Source organism: Cydia strobilella, chromosome 1, assembly GCF_947568885.1.
Source record: "Cydia strobilella chromosome 1, ilCydStro3.1, whole genome shotgun sequence".
Lineage (NCBI taxonomy): Eukaryota > Metazoa > Arthropoda > Insecta > Lepidoptera > Tortricidae > Cydia > Cydia strobilella.
The window spans coordinates 20,177,244-20,204,233 of NC_086041.1; the positions used below are offsets into that span (position 1 = coordinate 20,177,244).

General features: G+C 34.8%; 1 protein-coding gene across 1 annotated transcript in view; it reads left to right on the forward strand.

Moving 5' to 3' along the window:
* Positions 1-1,006: 1,006 nt before the first annotated feature.
* LOC134745938 (sodium- and chloride-dependent glycine transporter 2-like) overlaps positions 1,007-26,990 on the forward strand; it is a 31,719-nt gene continuing 5,735 nt past the window's right edge. The window contains exons 1-7 of the mRNA XM_063680080.1: positions 1,007-1,169; positions 19,863-20,106; positions 20,589-20,731; positions 21,122-21,162; positions 21,427-21,519; positions 23,481-23,744; positions 26,123-26,330. Of these exons, the coding sequence (XP_063536150.1) occupies positions 1,086-1,169; positions 19,863-20,106; positions 20,589-20,731; positions 21,122-21,162; positions 21,427-21,519; positions 23,481-23,744; positions 26,123-26,330 (1,077 nt within the window). The 5' untranslated portion in view covers positions 1,007-1,085. The remainder of the gene's footprint in view (positions 1,170-19,862; positions 20,107-20,588; positions 20,732-21,121; positions 21,163-21,426; positions 21,520-23,480; positions 23,745-26,122; positions 26,331-26,990) is intronic.

Consider the following 26,990-nt stretch of genomic DNA (forward strand, 5'->3'; position numbering starts at 1 on the left):
ATAAGGGTAACGAAATGGCTGTAAATGCCTTTGATAAATCACTTCTCATTTCCATAACTGACTGGTGCCGCACGCGCTGTAGCGTGGCGGTGTGCTCGCGACGCTAGTGCGGAGAAAAGTCGATAACGTCAACTTCCGCAGGCGGAAGGAACATGAGGAAGACATGCAAAAAAAATATTGCATTATAAATTTAAATATTGAGACCTTTTTTATGGTAATGGTTAATATTTGCGGAGTTGATTATCATGTACATAATATGATATTCATGTATATTATATATTATACATGTATTATTTAGATAAAGATAAAGATAAAAGATATTTATTCGTGACGATCACAACACAAGTACGAACATGTATACAGCAAGAAAAGAAGAAATCATCAAGTGTGCATCAAGTTCAAGTGTGCATTTATGTACTTATATTATTATTTATTATACAAAATGTCATTATCACAACCATCGCCGGTCACTGCGAAGCGAAGTACACAGTGCAATAGCGTACAATTTTGCCATATTAAGAAATCGGTTTCCTACCCTTATTTTCTTGAAAAAAAAAATATTAATTAATTATACTACTTAAAGGTTATTGGTTCCTGTCGGCCATTGGTGCCACTACGTTACTAACTTGTAGGAATTCAAACACTTTTTAGTGAAACAAATAATTTTTTTGCTTACTCTTGGTAATCGTCCATATATTATGAAACAAATTTAACCTAGATACACTGTTATTTGCAGGTATTCCACTTATTTAGTTCCAATGTTTAATTTAGATTTACTTTCAATTACTTTCATCATTGATTAAACCTAAACTATTTAGTTGATTTTAAAATTTTCAAATTCAAAACAAAAATTGTGTCGCTTTTCCATATGAAAAGAAAAAAATTAATAGCATAGCATAGCGTTAATATAATCAAAAACGTGAAATAAAAATAAAAATTTCTTTCATCTTTACATCGACAACGCTCATTATCAACACGCCCATCTCTAATAAACACACCTTCCTTGTCAGTAATTCAGTTTTACGGGCAAGGCGCATGCGCGCGATCGTCTCTTGTTTTCAAGTGTGGCTCATACATGTTTTTATATGGCAGTGGCTCCATGGCTATGTGAAAAATACACCTCGGATCGCAGCAATGGATGCCAAGGACGAATTTCCAGAAACGGCATGGTAGGTTTGCGGTGACCTTGAAATTTTAAATAATAATAGAATCCTTGTTGATGAGAGTCTATTAAGTGATTTTCTGTGTTGGTGTAAATTTTTTGAGGCAATTTTTGTGTATAAAAGTAAATAAATGAAATGAAGTCACAAATTTTAAGAAATAAAACGAAGATTTTATACTAGTGGGGTCTAGTTCAAGGTAAAATACGATGGCTTCCTCTAAGTTACATTACAATTACGCCGCCAATGACGTTATCGATGGAAGGAGTAGTATCTTGGAGTAGATTGTTATCACAGATGGTAAAAAATAGCGGCTTGGTTTAATCTTGGGAACCTGAGATCCAATTAACCTATATTCGAAGTAAGATGTTGCAGTCGACACATCATTTTTAAAAAATTTCAATCTATTCAGATTTTTCAACATTAGCATTTTTAGATTATTCAATATATAATAGGTATTATTCCCGGGAAAACTTAATTTGACACGATTTAGCAGATTAAATATAGTTACATTGGGTGTAGCGTAAGGTTCAGCTAGGTACATGTATGTATGTATGTCACTTTATTGTTCATAAACAAGTTTACACAAAATAGACATAAAAGAGTAAAGGATGTAAGTATAATATGTACAAAGGCGAACATATCCCTCAATTCCCTAATAGAGAGTGAGAGAGAGGGTATAGGTACCTACTCGTAGTTTACTCGCTAATAATTCGACACGGTTGGAAGCCTCGTATTACCCTTTGCATTATGTATGATGTAATGATGTTGGAGATTATTTAAACCTCATATTGCGGTTTGTAATATTCATATGCAGCACCTTGCTAAATAAACCCTGATTTACTCGGCTATTTAAAGTATACTTAAAATTATTAATTTTAAACGGCCTAAGAGTCATCATTATTATTTACCAAACAATAAACTTATCGAAGTCTCTTAGTCGAATAGTCAGCGAGAGCAAGTGTACGTTGGTATTCCTTTTACACCTGTTTATTTGATTTAAACTCAAATACAAGATTGAAAAGCACAAAGGGTCGGGACAAGCCGAGCGTGACACGTATTAGGGTACGGCCAAAGGACCCTAAATTAAAGGAGGCCGTTTGATGACCCTAACAATATGTGTCGCTTTAAGTCAGAAAGTTCTACTTCTCATTTTGTCAATAAGGCGCCAGGTATGAACATTAAATACGCAATTTGAAATTGTGCATGGCTTATGTTTATGTAAAAAATTACACAAATAAAGTATATGTAGGTTCTAAGATTATATTTGACTCGTTTCCATTTCAGCATAAATTAGTAGGTAGGAAAGTCGCCTTAACTAGGGTCTATAAGGCATTATTAACTTAGTTATAACAAGGAACTATAATAAACCCGGTCCACCTTATTAAGCCAGGCTTAATGTTCCACTGCTTTATGTTTTAATCCTCTTTAATAAGTATAAACCGGAAATTCTTCGGGGTTCGTTGGACGTTAAAATTTTTATATAGTAAATATGCCAAAATGAACTTACAAAAGTTATACATATATATATATATATATATATATATAAATATTATTAGGATTGCGTGAGTCGTGTGTAAGCGAGCGTAAAAGTGAATAATCATGACCAGCGGTGCCAGCATGGTTCCATTTTTATCGCCTGTCACCATGCCTGTCACGTTCTAACAAGTATGTAAGTGCGAAAGTGACGTTCATAGTGATAGACGATAAAAATGGAACCATGCTGCCACCGCAGGGTAGATCGCAAAAAAACACGAAACAAATGTCGCTTTCGAAACGTCAGGGAAAATAACAAAAGTAAGCGCACGCGATTAAGTCCCATTTCAGTTTACATTATGAGTGGAAATTACGTTACCTAAAAAGAACTGCGTTACTTAAAAAGGCTGTTTTCTGAAATAAGTAAGGTGCTGACTTTTCAAAAGTTCAAATAAAACTGTACCTGCATAATATAATGAGTAAAATAGTTAAAACAAAAATTTTTAATTGCAGTATGATATTTATTTTATAAAACTTACATTATAACGTCACAATAAAAAAAAGGAAACAAAAAAACAGTAAATAGAAAGTCCATGCATAGATCGTGATCGGCAACGCAGGCTCCGTCAGGTGGACACAAAAGCATATCAGCAACATGCTTTGTCAATCTTTACCACTAAATTAAACTAGGCTATGGTGCCACCCCTGACCGTAGCCGGCCCAAACGTCCCCATGACACTGGCAGCGTTGCCTCGTTGAATTTCCAAGGAGATCTGTTGGACAGGTACCATCCGGAACGAGGATCGCAACCCCTATCTCTCAGTCGCCGACCCAATTCCCACACAAACTCATTAGCCTCCGCACCCCACGGTCCTGCAGTCTCCACCGCAACTGGTATAAAATCATACATTGGTTCCAAGCAAAGATATAACTCCGTAATAGATGGATACAGTTTAAGGAAAAAACGTGCCTCGAAAATCACGAAAATTTGATTCTCGATCAGATGGCGCCACTAGTTTTGGCCTACTCTCGTATAGAGGGCGTTGACGGTTTCATTTGTTATTTATATTTTTAACGCATATCTGTGAAAGAACATGGGTCGAAATCATATAAAAATAATTAATGCAAATAAAAAAATCATTTATCTATATTTAAATACATTTTAACGTATTTTTATAATAGTATGGAGGAAACCGGCCTGTTTGGAGAAAAGTCGTCGACATCTCTTCTAAATACCTAAAACTGGTATGGATGTGTTCCTCGTGGTCTCTAGAATACGAATTGACCGGTTTTAGTTTATGGAGGGGGGACGGGTCGAGAAAAAGGGGGGGCAAAGATGGCGGCCTACCATCATTGATATTTGTTCACATCTTGAGTCCTATCGATCGACGTCGACGTCGATCGCCCGCCATTTATGTGTCCGTGCGTAGTGACCCATGCTGAACAGAATTCGACTTAACTTGGTTATATAAAATCATACACCAATAAAACTTATATTTTTGGATAGCTAATGAAATATCCCGTATATTTTGTTATAACATTAATTGCGGTAAATTTATAATTTATTGAGTTAGAAGCATGTTTTATCAGTTCTTATGCCATCCATGCACGGTAAACGACTACAGTTATGACTACGGTTACTAAGAAACAATAATAGTACGTTTAATATTCTTTCAAACGACACCTCACACGAACCGATCGGTCCCATAGGACTCAAGATGTGAACAAATATCAATGATGGTAGGCCGCCATCTTTGCCCCCCTTTTTCTCGACCCGTCCCCCCTCCATAAACTAAAACCAGTCAATTCGTATTCTGGAGACCACGAGGAACACATCCATACCAGTTTTAGGTATTTAGAAGAGATGTCTACGAAAATCGTGAAGGAGACGACTTTTGTTTAATCTGCCTCTAGTCTATAAATCTTCATTTTTAGTTTTAAAGTATGTCGATAGATGCTAGTGAATTTACTGTGGTTACAAAATTTACTATGACAGTACCGCTCTATCTTATTATATCCTCTTTGGTTCCAAGGCAGAGTACTTCGTATGCTTCTGTTAAAAAAATTACATTATCTGTTTAATAGACTTTCAACATTTCATACAGTCCATTCATTATACTCGTGTTATTTATTATTTCCCCAAAAAACAACGAAAGTTATTTATAATGATTGCATGCAAGGAAATAATCAATTTATTACTTGTTTAAGTTATATTACATTTATAATTATTTTTCTATTTATTACTTAACCCAAAAAACACAACTCACCTACAAAAACAACTAAATGCATCATTTCCGACCTATATTTTTCTGATAGATTTTTCGATGATTCGTAAGTTATCGGAGTAAGGTTTAATTTTGTATGAGTACCGAGTTGGTAGCGTGTAGAGCCGTAAGCTATTTGAAGGAAGGAAGTATATAATACATTCGCTGACATGAAATAATAGTTGCTTGCGACAAGGTTCCACGTACGGTCTGTAAATCAATACTCTTGTAAGAAACACCTCAAAATCGACTTCAAAAAGGATAAATTAAAATATTACATGTTTTATATCCACTAACAACTGATACGTTAGAATTCGGTGCCAAGTCAAATCATTAAAAAAGTATCAACACACTGTCGAACTGTTTGCCGACCCTGGTATGGTTCGATAAGAAAGAAAGAAAGAAAACGTGTGCTGTAATTATTTGGCTTGGCTTCCACTTCAAACATATCAGTTGCTAGCGCATAGGTAAGTAGTTGATAGCGCAACAAGTAATATTTAGTTTTATCCTGTTTTATCGGTTTCCTTTTTTTTAAAGGTTTTATTTTCGGATTTTTAGTCTTAAGTTTGTGTTAAGTTAGAGTTCTGCAGCAGGACTCATTACTCGATACCTGTCAGACAGCCATGTCACTAAAAAGTCTCGAGCTTCGGGAACGTCTCAAGTTTCAAGGTTTGGACCTGATCCATCAGTATTTGAGGATTTCCTTTAATTCCTTGTGGAACCCATCATCAAAACGACCTTGACAAAAATGTTCCTTAAAAACCTTACTTGCTTCATTTTAACAAAGAAGACAAATCTCCAAACGCAAAATACGCGTCGTTGAGTTCCGTTTTAGTTTTCATCAACAGTTCCACTTCATCAAATGGCACTGTATTGCATTTTTAAATGCAAATGCTTGGTTTATTAATGAAAAAAAAAATACGCTTTATATTGTATTGTATCATTTATTTCAGACAAGTAGTCCATATCATATACATAACTTAATTACAAACATCATTAAAAATAGATAAATTAATCATACATTCATTAAAACAACACACACTAAGTCAAATAAATTAAATTAACACAGATCATAATAAAAACAATTAAATATTCTAAAATTCAAAATTCACATTTTATCTTAGGTACAAATAATAAATGTAAAAATAAAATTATTTAAAGTAGTCAAGATTATAATATTTAAGCATGTCCCGTATAATTCTGAAATATATGTGTGCCTATAAAATTTTAGGAGCTCCCTCAATTCCTCATGGACCCCATATTCGATTTTGAAAAATATTATTTATTTATACTTTTAAGCAAAAAAAAAAATAACTTTCCAAATCGGTTCAGAAATAACGGTGATCTGAGGCAACATACTAGCAATAAAAAATAGAGTCGAATTTTGGTAACCTCCTTCTTTTTAGAAGTATTTGATAAATATAAAGCTTTTGTCAATGTATTTCTAATATACAATTTTGAATTTGTGTTACTGCATGCCCGGAATAATTTAAACTAATTTTCCTTACTAGATAAGTAGTTCATTAAAAAGTCACACTACATATAGAATATAACCAAAGGGCATTTGATACCTATGAATACCTTCTAGTATTAAGCCAGTAAATTTCAGACAAAAGTAAACAAGGTTGGCGATATTTACGAGCAGATTACCTTGTTGTTTTATTCTCGCAAACAATACAGCATTTGCATAATGATGACTAGTGAGTGACGTTAGTAACAAAAAATATTGTACCGGTAAATGTACTTTGATAACAATAAAACTAAATTTATGGAAATGTATAAGAATGGTGATATATAGAGCGAGCTACAATAAGGGGAAGAAATATAGAACAAGTCAAGAACTTCAAATATTTGGGAAGTATCATAACAGAAAACTCAAGATGTACTCCAGATATAAAAGCAAAAATTGCAATGGCTAAACAGATATTCTATAAGAAAAAAAACCTATTTAAATCACGTATATCCTTAAACATAAGAAAGAGATTTATGATAACATATATATGGTCCATCGCACTATATGCATGTGAGACATGGACGCTAAATAAAAGAGATGAAAAATATATACAGTCATTTGAAATGTGGTGTTGGCGAATGATGGAAGGAATAAGTTGGACGGAAAAGTTACCAATGAAGACGTCCTAAAGAGAGTGAATGAAAAGAGAAGTATAATGAACATTATTAAAAATAGAAGAGGAAAAATGATCAGCCACCTGCTACGACACCACCACTTCATCAGGAACATTATAGAAGGGAAAATAAACGGAAGAAGAGGTAGGGGAAGACCAAGAAACAGTTATATGAGCCAAGTAAAGGAGCATGCAGGGGCCGTGTCGTACACGTCGTGTCGGAGACAACTTCATCACGCTGCAACGACAAGACCCCACAGCTCTTAAATTGAATGATGAAATGTACTTTGATTCATGGGGCCAATCTGATTCATGGGGTAACACCGATCATCGATTTTTCTATAAGGAATTCGTTTCTGAACACTTTCAACCACAATCATATCAACATAAACAACCACATCATAAAATCCTTAGCCTCGGGACACTATCCACTTCATACTCAGTCTTCTTGCGGGCAAAACTAATATAATATGGATACGGAATTTCATTTTGATGGATTTGGTCGCATCGACTTTAAATAAAATTGGACATTTTCATTCATAATTTAAGAGCATGGCTCTTGTCGGTGGAGTATGCGCCAGTTTTCTCGGTCCTCGGCCAGGTTCTTTAGGTCCCTGTAAGACACGACATTTGCTTTCGCTTTCAGTTGTTGTGTGTAGCTTGCTCGTGGTTTTCCGCGGCCTCTTCTCGCTTCTATCTTGCCTTCTAATATAGTGTTAAAGAAAGTGTCGTGTCTTATCAAGTGACCTATCATTCTGCCTCGTCTATTTTCTATAGTTCTTCTATAAAATTGGACAGAGGTTAGATATATATTTTTAGATAAGTATTTTTTCTACTTGAAGAAATGGTAAACGTGAACAGTAAATTATGTAACGCGAGTTGCACCGCGAGCTAATCAAGTGTCAGGTCTTTACCAAGAGATCGGAGCTACAGAAGCTAATAACCGTATCTCAACGTGAGTATCATAGACCCATGCGACTTTTCACATTGTGCTACTATGCGGACATGCGATGCTAATCATTGAAATCAATGAGGTGTCAAGTTTGTGCCGTGCAAAATGAACTCTATTACAACTACCCAGAGTTAATTATTAAAGTTGATAGAGAGTATCGTTCAGTTAATTACGACAAGTGCTAAATATCACAGATATATCTTTTGCTTACTGTAGGTACATTTGTCAATTCAAAATTGTCTCACCGATTTCTGTATGACTAATGATTGTAATTAAGTAATTAAAATACAGATCGTACTTACTCGGATCTACATCTACATCTTGCATACTATGAAATACTATATATTATGAAAATTTCAATGCTTACCTGTAGATACTACTAATTTTATATGATAAATGAGAAAAATATCAAAATAATAAGAAATTTATTTAATAGGCAAAAGCTCGGAGGCACTTAAATTAGAATAAGTTTATTTGCTTTTAAAACATGTTCAATAGTACAAAATATAATTATATATATTTTTCTATTTTAAAACCATTAAGAATTCTCTTGGTACAGTCAGTAGCTTGCCCCGTGGACGGACGTCACTCATAAAATATGAAGGTGTATTCCACATAATTGTTTTAATTGCCCGCTGGTTTTCCTTTTCTTCGGAACCTAACGCATAATGGCCGCTGTTGACTAATTATAATAACTACGTGTATTTAATAGCCCGTAGCAATGCTATCTGTAGTTGCTGTATTATTGCTATTAAAACTGTATTATATAACTATTCCACTAAACATATTGAGACTTAGACCATCGTATAAATTCATCATCAACACGATGGCCGATGCTTTCAGTGAGGAAATTAAAAAGATCTTAGAAAATAAATTCAAATGGAATAATAATTATATTGAACAAAAAATTAACACTGAAAAGCAATAAAAACGGGTTACTATACATGGAATTATTTATTCCTGAATACCCCTGAACGACTGATCTCCGGTGGAACACATTTTAATTTAGTTGACATGTTAATTAGGTGTAAATGGTATTCCTACTTGAAAGGTTAATTGATGGGAAGAGGTTAATCAGTAGTAGTCAATTAACAGCTTCCCACCTTAACTCACGATACAATATCCGACTTTTTTGACCCTAAGCCGTAATTAACGTCTTATTACTACAAAAGAGTTAATAGTAGAAGAGATATAGTCTAAGAATAAAACGTGCCTCGAATTTGACAGCTGAAGTAGATTTTTTTGTAAGCCCGATACTTACATTAGACAGTAGTTCTGGTTATCAATAGCTTGACAATTCATTTAAGTATTAAAAATAAATTAAGATTTTTTATCAGCCTTCTATAATCATTAATTAAAATTAATAAGTAAACACGAATTGAGCGCATGGTTTACATTTTAATGTGACTTTTTTCAGGAGTTAGAGAAATTTAATCATAGGTAGGGAGATCAGCACTCACTGACTTGTTAATACACTGTAGAATTTCCCTGCTTCTAGTCACTTGATCCTATTGGCTATGTGCGAAGTGCGTGAGATCTAAGTAGCGGAAGGCGGGAGAACTTAAGTTCCGTATTTATTTTTAAACATATTTCTAGAAAAAGGCTTCGTTTTTGGGACATGGTGTTGTATAACTTTTTAGTGTGGAATTTAATAAGCTTTCGTTTCGCCATACATAGTATTCACATTAAACCCAGATATTCCGAGAAAAAAAGAAAAACCAAAAAAGACATACTTTTCAAGATGGCGTTTGATCCCCGTGGTCCCCGAAGCTCCAATTTTATGACACACAAACAGGGATCCCTGAAATTGTAGGTGTCAAATTTCATTACTGTCACTATTGTTTAAACACCTTTTAAGACCTAAAATCTATTTTTGTACTCACATTTTTAAGTTTCACACATTTTGCCTCCATTTATTTTAGTACATTTGTATTGCATAGCACTCGTGTACCAATTATGGATATACTGATGTCTATTCTATTGAAATCCACTCAATAGTTTAGGCGCTAGAAGTAAAAATATGATTAACTATTCGGCGGCTATTCAAGGCGGCTGTATTAATTTTTCTTTAATAAAACAGGTGTAAACAGGTTGTGAAGGGCGAGAGGAATCTACCGATATGTCATTTTAAAAAATCCGTCCAGTATTCCGAGCTACAGGGTGTACTGATTTTCAGTATTTAAACCCATAACCCTACTTTCTGTTTAAGTCGCAGTCGAGTAAAATGTTGATATTGGAGTAGAACGTGTACAAATATATAGACAAAAGTAGAATTCATATTCCTCCAAGTTTCATATTAAGAGAATATAAAAAAAGAAAGAAAGAAGAACATAAAAGAAAAAGAAAGGAAGAAAGGGTATAAGCGCTAAATCTGGATTCAGCTATTATTTTCTATAACAAGATGTATTTTTTTCGCAAAGTTATCTAGGACTTTTTTGTGTAGAATTTAATAAGCTTTAATGTTGCCTTACACCATATTTTCATAGAGAACTTATATTTAGAGTAAAACGCAAATTTCTCCAGGATGGTACACATTTTTCCAAGATGGCTGCGATTCCTCGAGGTCCCCAAATGTCAAATAGTGTGGACATGAAAAAGAGACAATTAATTAACATACATACCAAATTTCATATCTTTGGAAGGATTTCGAGGTGAGACTTAATCCGATTGTGCTATAAACCAAGTGCTTATCAATTGTAACAATGCGAGTACGACCCTGGTGGCACATCTGTTGTTATCTATAAATGCAAAACGTGTGAAGTGTTATTTTTCCTTCAAAGCATTTTTGATTCTTATGATAAGATTATAGAGCCGATAATATAATGACATTTTATGGTATCCCGTAGCCGTTTTTCTACAGTGCATTTTTTTTGAGTGTCGACGGTTGTTAATGCAAAAAAAGTTATGTTAGCCATTATTTAGTTAGTGTATTTTGTAGTCTATTGTTTAAAAAATAGAGTTGTTGATCTATACTAATATTTCAAGGCGGTTATAATCAGCTTTTAATTCGAGATAGTTATCCTAATTTGTGGTTTATCACTCAATGGTATTGTATTCATTCTTGAGACCTTTTGAGTAAACTAGCTCAGTTCAAAAGATTTACACTATACCATTCTGCATCAAATTCTGCAGCCATCATTGTGTCCATTTAGCAATATCCAATTAGGTACTGTTTTAGAGACGAGCTGATTTAGTGCCATGAGAAGTTTATATTTGATAACTAATAGTTCAAATTATAATTACATCGATATAATATAAAAACTTTTCTTTATAAAAACTGGCCAAGTGCGAGTAGGACTCGCGCACGAAGGGTTCCGTACCATTACGCAAAAAAACGGCAAAAAATCACGTTTGTTGTATGGAAGCCCCACTTAAATTAATTTTATTCTGTTTTTAGTATTTGTTGTTATAGCGGCAACAGAAATACATCATCTGTGAAAATTTCAACTGTCTAGCTATCACGGTTCGTGAGATACAGCCTGGTGACAGACGGACAAGACAGACAGACAGACAGATAGACAGACAGCGAAGTCTTAGTAATAGGGTCCCGATTTTACCCTTTGGGTACGGAACCCTAAAAAGTAACACTGAAGTGAAAAAAGCGGCCAATTTCAAGATTTACATTTACTCGAGGGTTGCCTACCATCGCCTACATTGTTAACTTACTGTCCATCGGTGAACCTTATGCCTTTTGTAATATGATCCACCGATGTACAGTTCTGGTTACAGTGTTTGCTGTTGCTGTTTGTAGGTACTATCGCTTTTTAATTAATTGAATAAGAATATTTTACAGTACATATGGTGCTACTTTCTCGCACTAGTGCGTAAAAGAGCACTTTTCGTGCATATGTCGAAAGTTTAAAGGGCCATATGTACTGTAAAACGTTGTACGATACACGTGCAAATAGGTAATTCGCAACTCGTGTCGATTTAAAACACTCCCTTCGGTCGTGTTTTAATTTATCGCCACTCGTTTCGAATTTCCTCTTGTCCGCACTTATATCGTAAATAACTATTTCTTTATTATTGATTCTCGGTTGACGGAATTTTATTATTTGCTTTTACCAAGATACACAATAAAAAATAAAAAAAACCTCTGTTTAAAGAATCTTGAAAATTCACGTTCCCTTTATATGGAATCGTCTTTAGTGTTTATTGTTACAACTATTTTTAACTATACAGGATGAAAAAAAATGCGTATTGGAGGGAAAGTGCGTTAAAACCTTATGTTAGGTCATTTTACCTAAATAAAACATTCTTTAATTTTTTTAAACAAACATTTATCTTCTTCTTCTTTTTTGTCTGGAAGAGATCGCTCTTTAGCGATAAGACCGCCTGTTGTCTACCATAGTTTAAGTGCTTAATTTGTATGTCATGTCCTTTTTATATTGGTGAGCAATAAAGAAGATTTGTATTGTATTGTATAACTGCATTCAATTTTTTTTAATTCGCATGCCCGGGAATCAAATCGACTACAAATAAAAACTAAACTACTCGCTATTTTGTTCCACCAGTCGATACAGTCCATGTTAATGTTTAAATTTCTCCAAGAAAAATTAGGTCTTTTACTCGCCTATCGTTCAACATATTCATAAAATCTAGTATTTAGTATTTTTTTGAATTTTAAGTCGGTTCAATTCCCGGCCGAGACAAGCGAATTAAAAAAAAACTGAATGAAGTTTTGCTTCATTTTAAAAATAAATAAATGTTTCCTTGAAGTCAAATGAGCTAACTTGAGGTTTTAAGGTACTTTCCCTCAAGGGCCCATTAATTTTTTCCACACTGTAGACCAGATACTTAGTACGATTAGTGATTACCTATCGAGATACAGTCCGCTGACAGACGGAAGGACGGACGGACGAGCGCGGACAGCGGGGGATTAGAGATAGAGTTCTGTATACGCTTCGAGTACTGAACCTTTAAAGTAAGACTTACGTAGGTCTATTACAATTGTATGCTTTGTCATCGACATAATCACGGACAACAATTCGCATTCTTACATTGATCATTTTCAAAACACTGTCTTACAAGACAATAGCTCGACGACTGCATACCATCAAATGTTTGCATTATAGTTAGTGGTTTATTCAATGTTTAACGTAGTCGCTTTGAAAGACCACACATACCTATGTTAACCACCTGGCCCCTATTTCACCACGGTGACAGAAGCGACAATTGTCGACATCACTATTACTGACGTCACACGCCTCCATAGGCTACGGTAACTGTTTACCATCGAACGGGCGGTGTGCTTGTTCGCCAACATTTTAATAAACAAAAAAAAAACTCCATTACATCGCCAATAAATACGTACTTATTTTACGAAGCTAATGACAGTTGTCACAAGATTTAAAGAATTTTCGGTAATTCTTGACAGGCGTTTTTGTTATGACACTTGTCATTAGTGTCGCAAAATAAGTACTTATTTATTGGTGATATAATAGTTTTTTAAATTGAAATGTTGGTGGCAAACAAGCACACCGCCCGTCCGATGGTAAGCGGTTACCGTAGCCTATGGAGCCCTGTGACGTCAGTAACAGTGATATCGACAATTGTCGCACCTGTCACCGTGGTGAAAATATAGGGGCCTGGTTAAGACTTAAATAGAAATAAAATTATAGATTACATCTTTAAATGTAAGTACAGAAAATATCCATAATTCTGAAAAAAAAAAGAGCTCCTCACACAAATAAACGCTTTTACCGGGATTCGAATCCGAGACCACCCAGCTTTGTAGTGATGGTCACTACTGACTTAAGTACCTTCAGTTGCCGATAACTGATTATACTGATTAACAAAAAGCTTCAAAAGCAATATAACATTGACAAAACGAGCATGTTTTCATGCAAATTACGTAATCAATCTTGTCAAAGAAAATTGAGGTATTTCTTTGATACGAAATGATCAATGAAAGTATAAATAATCAAGACTCACGGTGAGTGCTCGTTTTCCTCGGCTAACGATATCACGTGGGGCCTTGTTTTCATTTACGTGACTAGAAAACTCATCAGATTCTTTAGATATGATCGAGATTTAACGAGAATTTACTTTTTGTACCAAATATCAATTCAACTTGTGTTCCACGCTGAATTACGGAAATTAAAATCGTACCCACTCAAGAAACCATGCTAAAAAGCAAATTAGCAAAAAACACGTTTCATGTGGTTTGAAAAGTCTTATCGTAATTGTTTATATACTTACTATTTTAAAAAGACGCAATTTGCCCAACTGGAACAAAGGCGTCCAAATTTCCGTTTAAAAAAAAAACATCGATATATTTTAATTATAGCGCAACGAAATCGTTACTTCACAAATTATCTTGGCAAAGAGTAGAAAGCACACGACAATAGTATATTACGATACAAGTGCGAAAAGTAGGAAATTCGCAACGAGTGGCGATAAATTAAAACACGACCGAAGGGAGTGTTTTAAATCGACACGAGTATATTACGCAACTATTACGCAACTATTACGCAACTATTAGCATATTAGAGTTCTGAATGATTCACAGCTAGTTTCACTAGACTTATTATTGACCGGGATATAGACCGTGATTACCTTTTGTATTATTTGTGAGCTCCCGATATTTCGAAGCAGTTACATGCATCATGTTCACGGGTGACATGATGCATGTAACTGCGTCGAAATATCGGGAGCTCACAAATAATACAAAAGGTAATCACGGTCTATATCCCGGTCAATATAAGTCTATTAGCATATTACGCAACTATGTCAAAAATTCAAAGGGCCATATGTACTGTAAAACGTTGTACGATACACGTGGGAATAGGTAATTCGCCACTCGTTGTGAATTTCGCACTTGTATCGTAAATAACGATTAAATAACTAGCAATATAAATTATTCAAATTAATTAATTATTTAAATTAATTATAGTAAATAAATGAAACGATAAACATAGACATTTTTCTTGATTTGTAGGTATAACTTAATGACATAACAAATAAATAAAACATAGACCGATATAAGTCTGCAACGATTTAGTAGCACACCACAAGCAGTGCGTTATTTTAAACGTCATACTTCTATGGAATTATGATGTATATTTAACACTTGCGGTTGGGGTATAGCAAAAGGGGCCCGAATTTAGGACTTTTTATTTTACATTTTTGATAGTTCGACCCTGTCACGGAAGTTACTACCTATCACCAAAAAACTGTAGGTAAGGTTTCATTTCGGTTTAGGTTAGGTTAGTGTGTCATTATGCCCGAAGGGCATAACTACCCAGAATAGAAGCCTGTCACAGAAATTACTATCAACAAAAACGTAAGTAAGGTCCGAACTCGCAACTTCAGATCGCTCTAGTTCCTAAACCAACCTACCTTTTTTCGCATTAGTTAAGAGCCAACAGGAGTGGTCATTTCTCCATACAAACGTACTCGACTGTTTCCTCCCTGGTTTTCGAAGCTAGAGGAATGATTTTTTCAACACAGATTAATATTGTCAATATCTGTGTCGGTGTGTTTTGCTTTTTTTGATATTTTTGTTTTTTAAGGCGCTAGAGCCCTTCAAACATGGCCAAAAATGGCCTCACTGACTATGCCGCAATGAGAGGCGTGGTATTCAAAACTGGTATCAATTAGCCAAAAAATCAAAACAGTCCGACACAGACAATTTCATAATCATTTAGATTTCCAAATTTGGTTACGATTGCTTAAGTTTTGGAGGAGGAAACAGTCGAGTACGAAACCTCGATTTTTGAGATTTTTACGCAGGATTTTTCGCCTAAGCTGCAGTTGTCCTTATCGCACTAATTTTAGGGGCGGGGTCAAGTTTCTAAATACGTACACGGACACAAAAGTGATGGGCAATAGTCGACATTGAAAGTCGATAATCTAGTGATGTGATAAGTTATCGATAAACCATAACAAAGTCGCGATTTGCCTCTTAGTAGGCGAAGTAAGTAAAGTGAGTATGCACTTTGGCCTCAGGGGATATCGTTTAACACTATTTATTATTCCTTGGTTCATACAAAGCTGAGCTGACGCACTAGCTACGAGATTAAGTGGCTACCCCCCAAAAAGGGAGGGGAAAAGTCGGCTTCTGCGGTCCAGTTTGCCTCTATTTCTACCTATCTCTTGATATGAGATCAAATTTGGTATAAATTTTGTGTAAATTAGGGACGAATAATTTATTTTAGAAATAATAGTTTTACATTTTCATACACAAATCTGAATATACGAACGAAAAATTAAAACTATATATAATTTTTGGTCACAGATTTGCTCTTTAGAAGCAAATTGTGGTGATTTGCACTAAAAATTAATTACACAATTTAGTTTATTCATTCTTTATTTAGAAAAGTATCAGTTCTAAGTACGTATTATTATATTGCTTTATATTTTACAATTTTCACTATTATTCAAAAAATTATTTTAAACAAAGTATTACTTTTATTAAAACTTTTGTGACGTGATCTCATGAAAGGGGCTCCACGAGGCGAAATACTTTTTACGCCAATTATTTTCTTTTTTTTTTAATTTACAACAAAGACGAAAGTTCGAAAAAAATGTGGTTATGAAAAAAAAAAACTATACTATATACTTAATAATTGCCTAACTTGTTGAAAAAATTACTTTACATAATATCAATTTATAACCGTAGTATATTCCATGATATGTTTTAAATACACCATATTATTTCCTAATTTTTAAAAGAATATTTAATACCTTTAAAATAATATCTGTCTGTCTGTCTGTCAATCTGCCTGTCCGTCTGTCACCAGGCTGTATCTCGTGAACCGTGATAGCTAAAAAGTTGCAATATTTACGGATGATGTATTTCTGTTGCCGCTATAACAACAAATACTAAAAACAGAATAAAATATTGTTTTAAGTGGGGCTCCCAAACAACAAACGGGATTTTTTGCCGTTTTTTGCGTAATGGTACGGAACCGACTCGCACTTGGCCGTTTTTTGTTAATAGCTTTGAACTTTTTTTATGTGGGAATAAACGCTTCGAATACATTTTTCTAGACATCATTCTGAATCCAATGAGGTATCATACGTATTTTTAGGAGTTAGTATCTCTATTAGTGGCAGCCGTACAAGCCCAATTTCAAAGGAAAACCGCAAATCGATGTACAGGTTAGCCTTTTGGCACACGCATACTAAGAGGTCAAAACAAAATTTTTGAACCGCAGTTTCTAAAAAAAATCCCTTAGGAGGGGTATGCTGAAACATTTTTTTGTATGAAAAAAAAACATATTTTTTTTCCAAAAACCTATCGTGTGTGGTATCATACGAAAGGGCTTTTTGAGGCGATTCTAAAATTATACCATATCATTACATTTTAGCCATTTTTTTGTAAATTAAAACAAATAGAATTTTCAAAACACACCAAGTTTGGGGTCAAGTTAAAGGGTTAAGTAGAACTGTGTCACTTTGTATTGAAAAGAAAAAAAATCTATATAAATTTTTTATTGCTTTTTTGGGGTTACATATGAGGATATCACGTATCATTTGTACAAAAAAAATCAGCCATATCGTATCTGGAGGAGCCCAAACTTGGTATGTTTTGAAAATTCTTTTTCTTTCAATTTAAGAAAAAACCGGCCAAGTGCGAATCGGAATCGGGCGCCGAGGGTTCCGTACATTACACAATTTAAACAATGTATTTTTATGTGAAACGTGAGTGAAAGGTAAATTGCGGTTTACGATTTATAACGTATTAAAAAAAAACTACTAACTAGATCTCGTTCAAACCAGTTCTCGGTAAAAGTTGGCAAGGTAATGTACATCATATATTTTTTCAGTTTTATCATTCTCTTATTTTAGAAGTTAGAGGGGGGGTTACACATTTTACCACTTTGGAAGTGTCTCTCGGTCTCGCGCAAACTATTCAGTTTAGAAAAAAAATATATGAGAAACCTCAATATCATTTTTGAAGACCTATCCATAGATACCACACACGTATGGGTTTGATGAAAAAAAAAATTTTTTTGGGTTTCAGTTCTAAGTATGCCCTAAAATTTTTTTTTTCCTATTTTTGAGTGAAAATCTTAATGCGGTTCACAGAATACATCTACTTACCAAGTTTCAACAGTTCTTATAGTTTCGGAAAGAAGTGGCTGTGACATACGGACGGACGACAGACAGACAGACATGACGAATCCATAAGGGTTCCGTTTTTTGCCATTTGGCTACGGAACCCTAAAAATGGCTAAAATGCAATGATGTGGTATATTTTCAGAATCGCTTCAAAAAGCCCTTTCGTATGATAGATGAGAAGTATACGATAGGTTTAAAAAAAAGTTTTTTTTTTATACAAAAAAAGGTTTCAGCACTCCCCTCCTAAGGGATTTTTTTTTAGGAACTGCGGGTCAAAATTTTTGTTTTGACTAGTATATACCTTACGTGTACCAAACGGCTAACTTGTACATCGATTTGCGGTTTTTTTATGCGAACAGCTTACACTATTTTTTTCACCACCTTGAACCTTTTGTAGACTAGACTATTGTCCCAAAATATTGGGCGACGACCGGTCGTCTGGCCTAGGAGGTAGTGACCCTGCCTGTGAAGCCGATGGTCCTGGGTTCGATGATATGATATGATGAGCACAGATATTTGTTCCTGAGTCATGGGTGTTTTCTATTTGTATTTAAGTATTTATATATTATGTATATCGTTGTCTGAGTACCCATAACACAAGCCTCCTTGGGCTTACCGTGGGACTTAGTCAATCTGTGTAAGAATGTCCTATAATATTGATTTAATATTTATTATTATTTATTTATTTATTGGGTTTCATATTTATTCCGATCAGAATTAGGAGCTCTTCAATTTATACCTATTTTTATCAAAATCTGACACATAAATAAAAAAACGGACCATCAATAAAACTGTATAATTACATCAAAGTAAGAAATATCACTTGTCACATGTTTCTTTATTATGATAATTTTATCTAACCTGAGGCTTTCTTTTTTTCTATTCAACGAAGCCGGAGAGCGGCAAATTTGTTTTTCAAGACGCTTGCTCGAAAAGATCTTATTTCATGCAGGTGTACTGAAGGGAAAAGGCCTATATTGTTCCCGCGGGAGTTATAGCTTTCTTTTTTAATTAGGTATGTCACTAATTCATACGAACCAAGTAAGTTATAAGTAAAATACTTTGTTTAAAATCAAGGTATAAGGGAGTTTTACTTTTAAAATACGACTATAATTTAATATTTTTGTTTATCATATTTAAAAATATTTAATTGGATTAATTTAACAGCCGTTATCTTGTATGTTTTTATACAACAATGTTTTCTTGTATGTCCATGTTATGTTATGTTTTTTTACTATTCTGTAACTCGAAATGTTAATTAGATTGCAGGTTGTAGAAGGATATTGAATTTAGTTACTAAAAACGCGAGCGGCGTGAGGCCGGCGAGGAGCGCAAATAACGTGCGCGTCGGTGTGCGTGCACCACACACACTGGGATAGTCCCTCGGTACGCGGTACCGCCCCCGTCAGCGCGACGACGATATTCTCTTTCAAATCTCAAAATTGAGTTTGGTCTCGGCTCCTGTTGGCTCTTAAGTACCTACACTATGTAAAAAATGTAAAACGTTTATAATAAAAGTTCTTTATTTAGATAACCAGGTTCCACATATTGTTAGTTACATATTTTATGTTTATGTCTATCTTTAAACGTTGATATCTCTATGTTAGGATGAAAATATAAAAAAACAATTTTATTTGCATTTATTCACTAAACTTACGAGTATTAGTAACTATTACTGTTGTTAAGATAATACAACGTCCTGTTTGTTACTGGCACTACGTTAGCGCGGAGCACTGCGGAGTCTGCGTTATACAAATTACCAAAGCAGCCTATTAGGTACTTCAACATTATTATATTAAATCAATCAATGTTTCAGGTTTTAAAGTCATCTCTAGACTTCATCAAAACGCAGTTATGCACGCTGGCAATTTCGCTAACGCTGTTCAACTTCGTACGTCTTCCGCGAGAAGCGTTCAGACATGGAACACTTCCGTACATGGTGGCGTACTCGGTGTGGCTCGTGCTGGTTGCGCTGCCGGCCAGTCTGCTGCAGCTGGCGGTTGGGCAGCTCAGCCAACAGGATCCGGTCGGGGTGTGGAGAGCAGTTCCTATATTGAGAGGTAAAATTAGTACAGTAGTAGTAGTAAACACTTTATTGCAAAAAGCAAGTACATAACACAGAGAGAATACAGTAAATGTGTACAAAGGCGAACTTATCCCCTTAAGGGATCTCTAAGGGGGGGAGGGAGGGGGGGAGGGAGGGGGAAAAGTTACCAGCTATATCCATGGCCATGTGCCCAAGTTCTTTTTAACAAACTGTATACCGGAAATATTGTTAAAGTAAACTGTTTGGTTGCCTCCTTAAAGCCCGAAAGTTATTAGCCCCTGTTGTTTAGAAAAGTTACCACTACTGCCTTGAAATAAAGTTGAAGGAGCCAATCATTAGAGTTTAACCGGAAAAGGAAAGGAACGTAAATTTCAAGGTTTTTTTAGAAGATGCGTAGACAGACTCGGGGTTTGATTATTGCATACTGCAATAGGTACGAGTAGGTAACTAGTATAATAATATGACAAAAATACATTATACGATTTAAAATTTCAGGTGTGGGACACTTGAAAGTAATAACGTCATACATTTGCAGTGTATACACGATGATGTACGTAGCTTTATCGGCAGCATATCTGATCTGGATAGGGAAAGGCTCGTTCCCTTTGAAGGATTGTACAAAGCTGCAAATAACGCCAGTAAGTGATATTAAATAATTGACTATTACTTCCAAACTTCAAAATATCAAATGTCAATCAAACACAAAGTATACATTCACTAAAAGGTAAATCGTTAATTACAAAAAAACAGTTTCATTTTACGAGTTTTTCAAGAGGAAAAGCACAACAAAGTACTACTAAATCAATAAATTAATAAAAAACACAGAAACAAATTAAACTATCGCATATTTATCATTAATCATGACTCGTAATACAAAAGTAAGTGAAGTCAAGTGTGACAAAAAATACATAACAATTTGGAGCCAATTTGCAATTTCATGCTCAACGATCAAGTTTCAAAAGTCTCATCGTTGCTCATTCAAAAATTTAAATTACCAGATGAATAATTTATTTGTTTCTGTTTTACAGCACGGCTATGAAAACAAAATGAATGCGTCCGAATGTTTCAAGTAAGTTTTAATTTACGCTTGAGTAAGTTATTTGACTCTTTGATAATTTTATTAAATGTCCTTGTATTTGTGCTAGTTACGTCCAAGCCTCTATTTTATATTGATAATACATACAAACAAAACACCAAGTCCCTAACAATCATATTTCGAGTAAAATTTCATAACGTCCCATCTAAATAATATGTATCCCACATAAATCACTTTTAAGAGACCCATTTCCACTCTAATTTAATGACACCTTAACCTGTATCATATTTTTTTCAGTTCAACATTTTTGGCGCCATTTACAATGTACCCGCAGTACTTCGGGATAATGGCCATAATTATATTTATTTTATGGTTCTTCGTGCCCATCTTGTGAGTAATATCATTGTTATTTTATTGCTAACGAGGGTGCTAAGTCACCTGGGTTGAGCAAGGAGAAAATTGCCACAGTACATTACAGTGTCTTATGTGTAAAATAATAATCCCATCGAAAACAATACATAAAGAAAAATGCAAGTCACCCAACGCAATCCTTCTACTGCAGTAAAGTTTTGATAAGTAATATAAGTCTGTTAATTTATTTATTACCGTCCTATCTACCGATCCATAGAACTCAACTATCATAAATGGTTACCCAATAATGATTAGTTAATTAATTACGTGTTATAGTGACCGCATAAATATTGGACACATTTTAAACGACTTGTCTGTCGCCCGGCTACACAAACATAATATAAAAATAATCTATTATTTAAATAAGTCCTGATTGTACATAGCGCCAGCCTTAGCTATTATTTTAAAATTTTAAGAACAATTCACAATAAATAAACAAAATAAATAAATAAATAAATATTATAAGACATTCTTACACAGATTGACTAAGTCCCACGGTTAGCTCAAGAAGGCTTGTGTTGTGGGTATTCAGACAACGATATATATAATTTTTAAGAAAAAAAAACCGACTTCAATGGGGGATGCCGTTGAAAGGTTACTTATTGTTGATGGTGCACTCCAGACAATGAAATGAAAAAGACAGCATCTTTTGCCTAACTAAAATGAGGTAAAACCACCCACGTTTCTAGTAGCATTTCGTTTCTATAAGGGTCATAGTTCTTACCTAACCTAACCCAATGTTCTGATAGCATTTCGTTTCTGAAAGGGTCACAGTTCTAACCTAACCTAACCCACTTTTCTGATAGCAGTTCGGTTCTGTGAGGATCGCAGTTCAAAAAAAAGTCCAGGTCCAAGTTTGGGTCTGGGTCCATAACGAAGAGAATAAATCGCCAAACGTGAACTATGTGTCGTTGAAGAGTTCCATTCTGATCATCATCAGCAGTTCCACTTCATCAAATGTCACTTTTTTATGTAAAAGCTGGATTTGTTGATGAAAATACAAAAATCACTATATGTATGCCTTTCTCATTTGAGGAGTTCCCTCGATTCCTCATGGATCCCATCATCAGAACTCGAGCTTGACAAAAATGTGTCTTGAAAACCTAACTTGCTTACCAATCATAACGAAGAGGACAAATCGCCAAACGTGAACTATGCGTCGTTAAAGAGTTCCATTCTGATATTTCTGATCATCATCAGCAACTGCACTTCATCAAATGTCACTTTTTTAAATGGAAATGCTGGATTTGTTGATGAAAATACAAAAATCACTATATGTATGCCTTTAACATTTGAGGAGTTCCCTCGATTCCTCATGGATCCCATCATCAGAACTGCGTTTTGACTAAAACGGGACCAATTTGTATGTATATACTTACAATTAAAAAAAGAATTTTCAAAATCGGTCCAGAAATGAATGAGTTATGGAGTAACAAACATTTAAAAAAAAACAACCGAATTGATAACCTCCTCTTTTTGAAATCTTGAAGTCGGTTAATAATATACAAATACTTAAATATATAGAAAACATCCATGACTCAGGAACAAATATCTGTGTCATCACACAAATAAATGCCCTTACCGGGATTCGAACCCGGGACCATCGGCTTCATAGGCAGGGTCACTACCCACTAGACCAGACCGGTCGTCAATAGATCATAATTTTGAGCATGCCAAAAGTATTTTACTAGAAAAACGCTATGCTACTAAACGCAAGTAGCATAGCAAGTTATAAATTTATGGATAACCACTAATCAATGTGTAAAATGGCCCCAATGTGAAGGCAAGCCATACTTACCCGTATGCCACAATTACCTGTATCAATTGACCATAATGGATTTTATAACAGTTTCCTCTATTTTCAATAGTTTCGGATTTCCTCATATTGTCCCACTCATAAAAAAACACTGTATATTATCTTAGTCTTAATTTATTTTCAGATTATATCGTCTTCGAAAATCACTGAAGGTGTCACTCAGTATCTTGGCACCCATCACAATGATAACTGCTATAGTGCTTTGTACGTTTTTGTCCAACGGTGATGTACTTTTTTCTATGCTCCAAGATTGCGAGCAATGGAACGTGGTATTTGAGCCTTTTATTTGGCAAAGTGCTATGGTACAATCCTTGTTATCGACGCAAGTTGCTGGAGGATACTTGATATGTGCTGGTGGGACGGTGTACAGACATTCTGATGTCCGGTGGTAAGTATCTGAAAATATTCACAAACCACACATAATGCCGACTTCAAAGATTTGTTTCACTTTATTGCCTCATTTTAAATACAAACTTTTGCCCGCTCTGCTTTGTCAGCCTAGAAGTCAACAGTCCTGTATACATTTTCAGACAATTAGTACTGTGATACGATGTTGATTTGCTGCGAAGTGACTTGAGCAGGCTAGTCCACTGGTGTAATAATAACCAAATGATTTTAAATGCTGATAAATGTGTTCATGTTAAGTTTACGAGGAAACAAAATATCATCAGATCAGATTACAGTATTAACAGCAACACTCTTCAAGAAGTAGACACAATACGCGATTTAGGAGTGGTCTTTGATAAAAAACTCACTTTCATCCCTCAAGTGGAACATATCTCTAAGAAATCCAATAAAATGTTAGGATTTGTTATAAGGAATGTCAAGATGTTTCGACGAAGTAATACCAAAATCTTGCTCTACAACAGTCTTGTGAGGAGTATATTAGAATATTGTAGTGTAGTGTGGTGCCCACACTACGCTACTCACTCTTTAAGACTGGAGCGGGTTCAAAAGCGGTTCTTGTGGCACCTAACTTTTGCAGAGGGCAAAGCCAAAACCGCGGTTTCTTATGCCAAAAGATTGAAACTTTTCAAACTTGAGTCTTTATCACTATTACGCAGAAGCATTGCGGATGCAATGTTCTTGTACAAATTATTAAATAATGGCACAGACTGTCCTCAACTCCTAGGCCTTCTTCACTTCCGTGCTCCGAAGAGAATACCCCGCAAACCGATAACTCCCCTGTGCCCCCCGCTTCGTCGGACGGTCCATGGCAGCAATTCACCTGTCCCTAGATTGTGCAAAGTAGTGAATAGTTGTAGTCATGTAATGGATGCACACTTTGACTCTGCGCAGCATTTAAAAAAATCTGTTAGCTCCTGCTTAGCAAAAAATAATAGTATAGTATAAGTTAATGATATCCACTTAAGGTAGTTATTAGTAATCTCTGCATTGTTATTGTTATTGTAAAACAACTAAAAATAATAGTGAGTGAAGACGTACTGATCTAAACATCTTGAAATATGTCTCACGATAGGATAGTTAATTTCGATTGTAAACAGTATTAGTTCCTGTTATAATTAATGCATTATTATTATTATTGTAAAATATGTCACGTAGATGCAGCCTTCTTACTTTATTCAATGCATGTGGTGTTTACCTTTAAGTAATTGTTACGCTAAGCGATAATAGTTTAAACGTTTGTAGTTATACTTAACAAAGTGTAAACAATTGTTGGTGAACCAATAAATATAAAAAAATATATATATAAAAAAATATTACGTATCCTATATGTTAATCCAGGTGATGAATCATCTGGATATGAACTTATATCTTTCGTGCTCTCTTTCTCAAATACAACACAAATACAAATGAATTGATACTCCACCGATTGATTTCCATAAAAATACACAAATACACAATCCGTTTAGCCGGTTTCACACGACTAATTAACAAAAACCTACGTTGTATACATTTATGCCTAATATTGTGCGAATTTTGAAACATAAGAGACTTTATTTGTAGACCGCGAGTAATCTGGAAACTTGACTTCTTCTTCTTCTTCGTCTTTGCCTTTATCCCATTATTTGGGGTCGGCTCTCCTCGTTCTTATGCGCCAGGACCGTCTGTCCTGGGTTGTCTGTGGATTTAATTGGGCTCGTTCTAAATCCTTTGAAACGGTGGACCACCAAGTAGCAGGCCGGCGCCCTGGTCCTCTTTTGGTTTTCTAAAGGGCCAGCGCCTTTTTCACGACATGGTCATCGCCACGCCTCATAATATGTCCATACCACCTCAGCCTCTGTTCGGAGAGTTTCTCAGTGTTTCTCTGGAATCTGGAAACCTGACTGTCTAATTTATTTAGACAACGACTCGATCACTGGAACAAAATTCATTGGTAAAACTTTTCCATAATGCTTTTATGATCTTGTTAAACATTGTTCACAAATAAATTACTGATATTGAATTAAAACTATTTCACGGATCGTATATTTCAGTACTCACGATCAATGTATAAGTCCAACTTTTACCTAGCGCTTCAATTATACCTTTATTATAGTTTTTTTTTATGTAATGCAGAAGGTTTTGTTATTACAACTACAAGCTAACTATTAATCAGTGTTTATTATTATCTAAGTTGTTTCGGTCAAATGTTACAAGCAAGATTTTAAATAGCTCCGGATATCCGATTGAGCTAAAATTTGAAATGCCCTCTTAAGCTGGATGATAATGCATTTTTATAATAATACCTACCTATCGAACAAAATTACAATTTTTCTTATTTATGTTTTTCCAAGTATTGATCCTGTTTTTATCTTATTTCAGGACATCAATTATGATAATAATAGCTAATTTAATAACAGGATGGCTTTGGGTATTTTTGTGGGAGTCCATCGGTGGAGAAGGCACAAAAGATACTAGTTTTGTATCAATTTTAGTAGTAATATACCAGTCTTCAGTGGCAGAAAAACGGAGTAAGGAGTGGCCGATATTGGCGTTTGGGATTGTGGTATTGTCTGGCATAATCACTGCGGTATGTAGTATATGGTTATAATCGTAAACATAACTTTAATATAATATATTCTACTTACATATATTTTCACAAATTTTAATTTCATTAGTAGACGGCTCTGCTGCCTGTATGTGTGTCTTTCCCGTCACGGAACAAGGTATTCCGGACATTTGGAAGGCGTGCGCGGAGCCGAAGCCAACACCTAGAGATGGGTGCTAAATCAACCCTATTGAAATAAAACTATGAAAACGGATTATATCGCGTATATTGAATTTATAATACATCCCGACGTTTCGAACCCTTTACAGCGTTCGTGGTCAAAGGGTGACTGAGGAAAAGCTACAATGTGCAAAAATACCCACATACAAAAATAATGAACCATAATCCGTTTTCATAGTTTTATTTCATGAGTAACTATCGCGGTAACCGAAGACAACCCTTATTTTTTTAAATTTTGTTTTATTTGCTAAAAAAAATATTCTTAAGGCAATCTGTAATTTATTATAATTTAAAATAGAATATCTAAAGAGTAATAACAACAATATGCCAGAATATTTAGTTGGGTTTTATGTTTACACTTGCCGAACGCGTGCGAAATTAGTTTGCAGAAAATCTAAAAATGTATTTGAAATAACCCGCGGGGGCAGCTTGTGACGAGCTGAAGGTGAGTGGCAACACCGC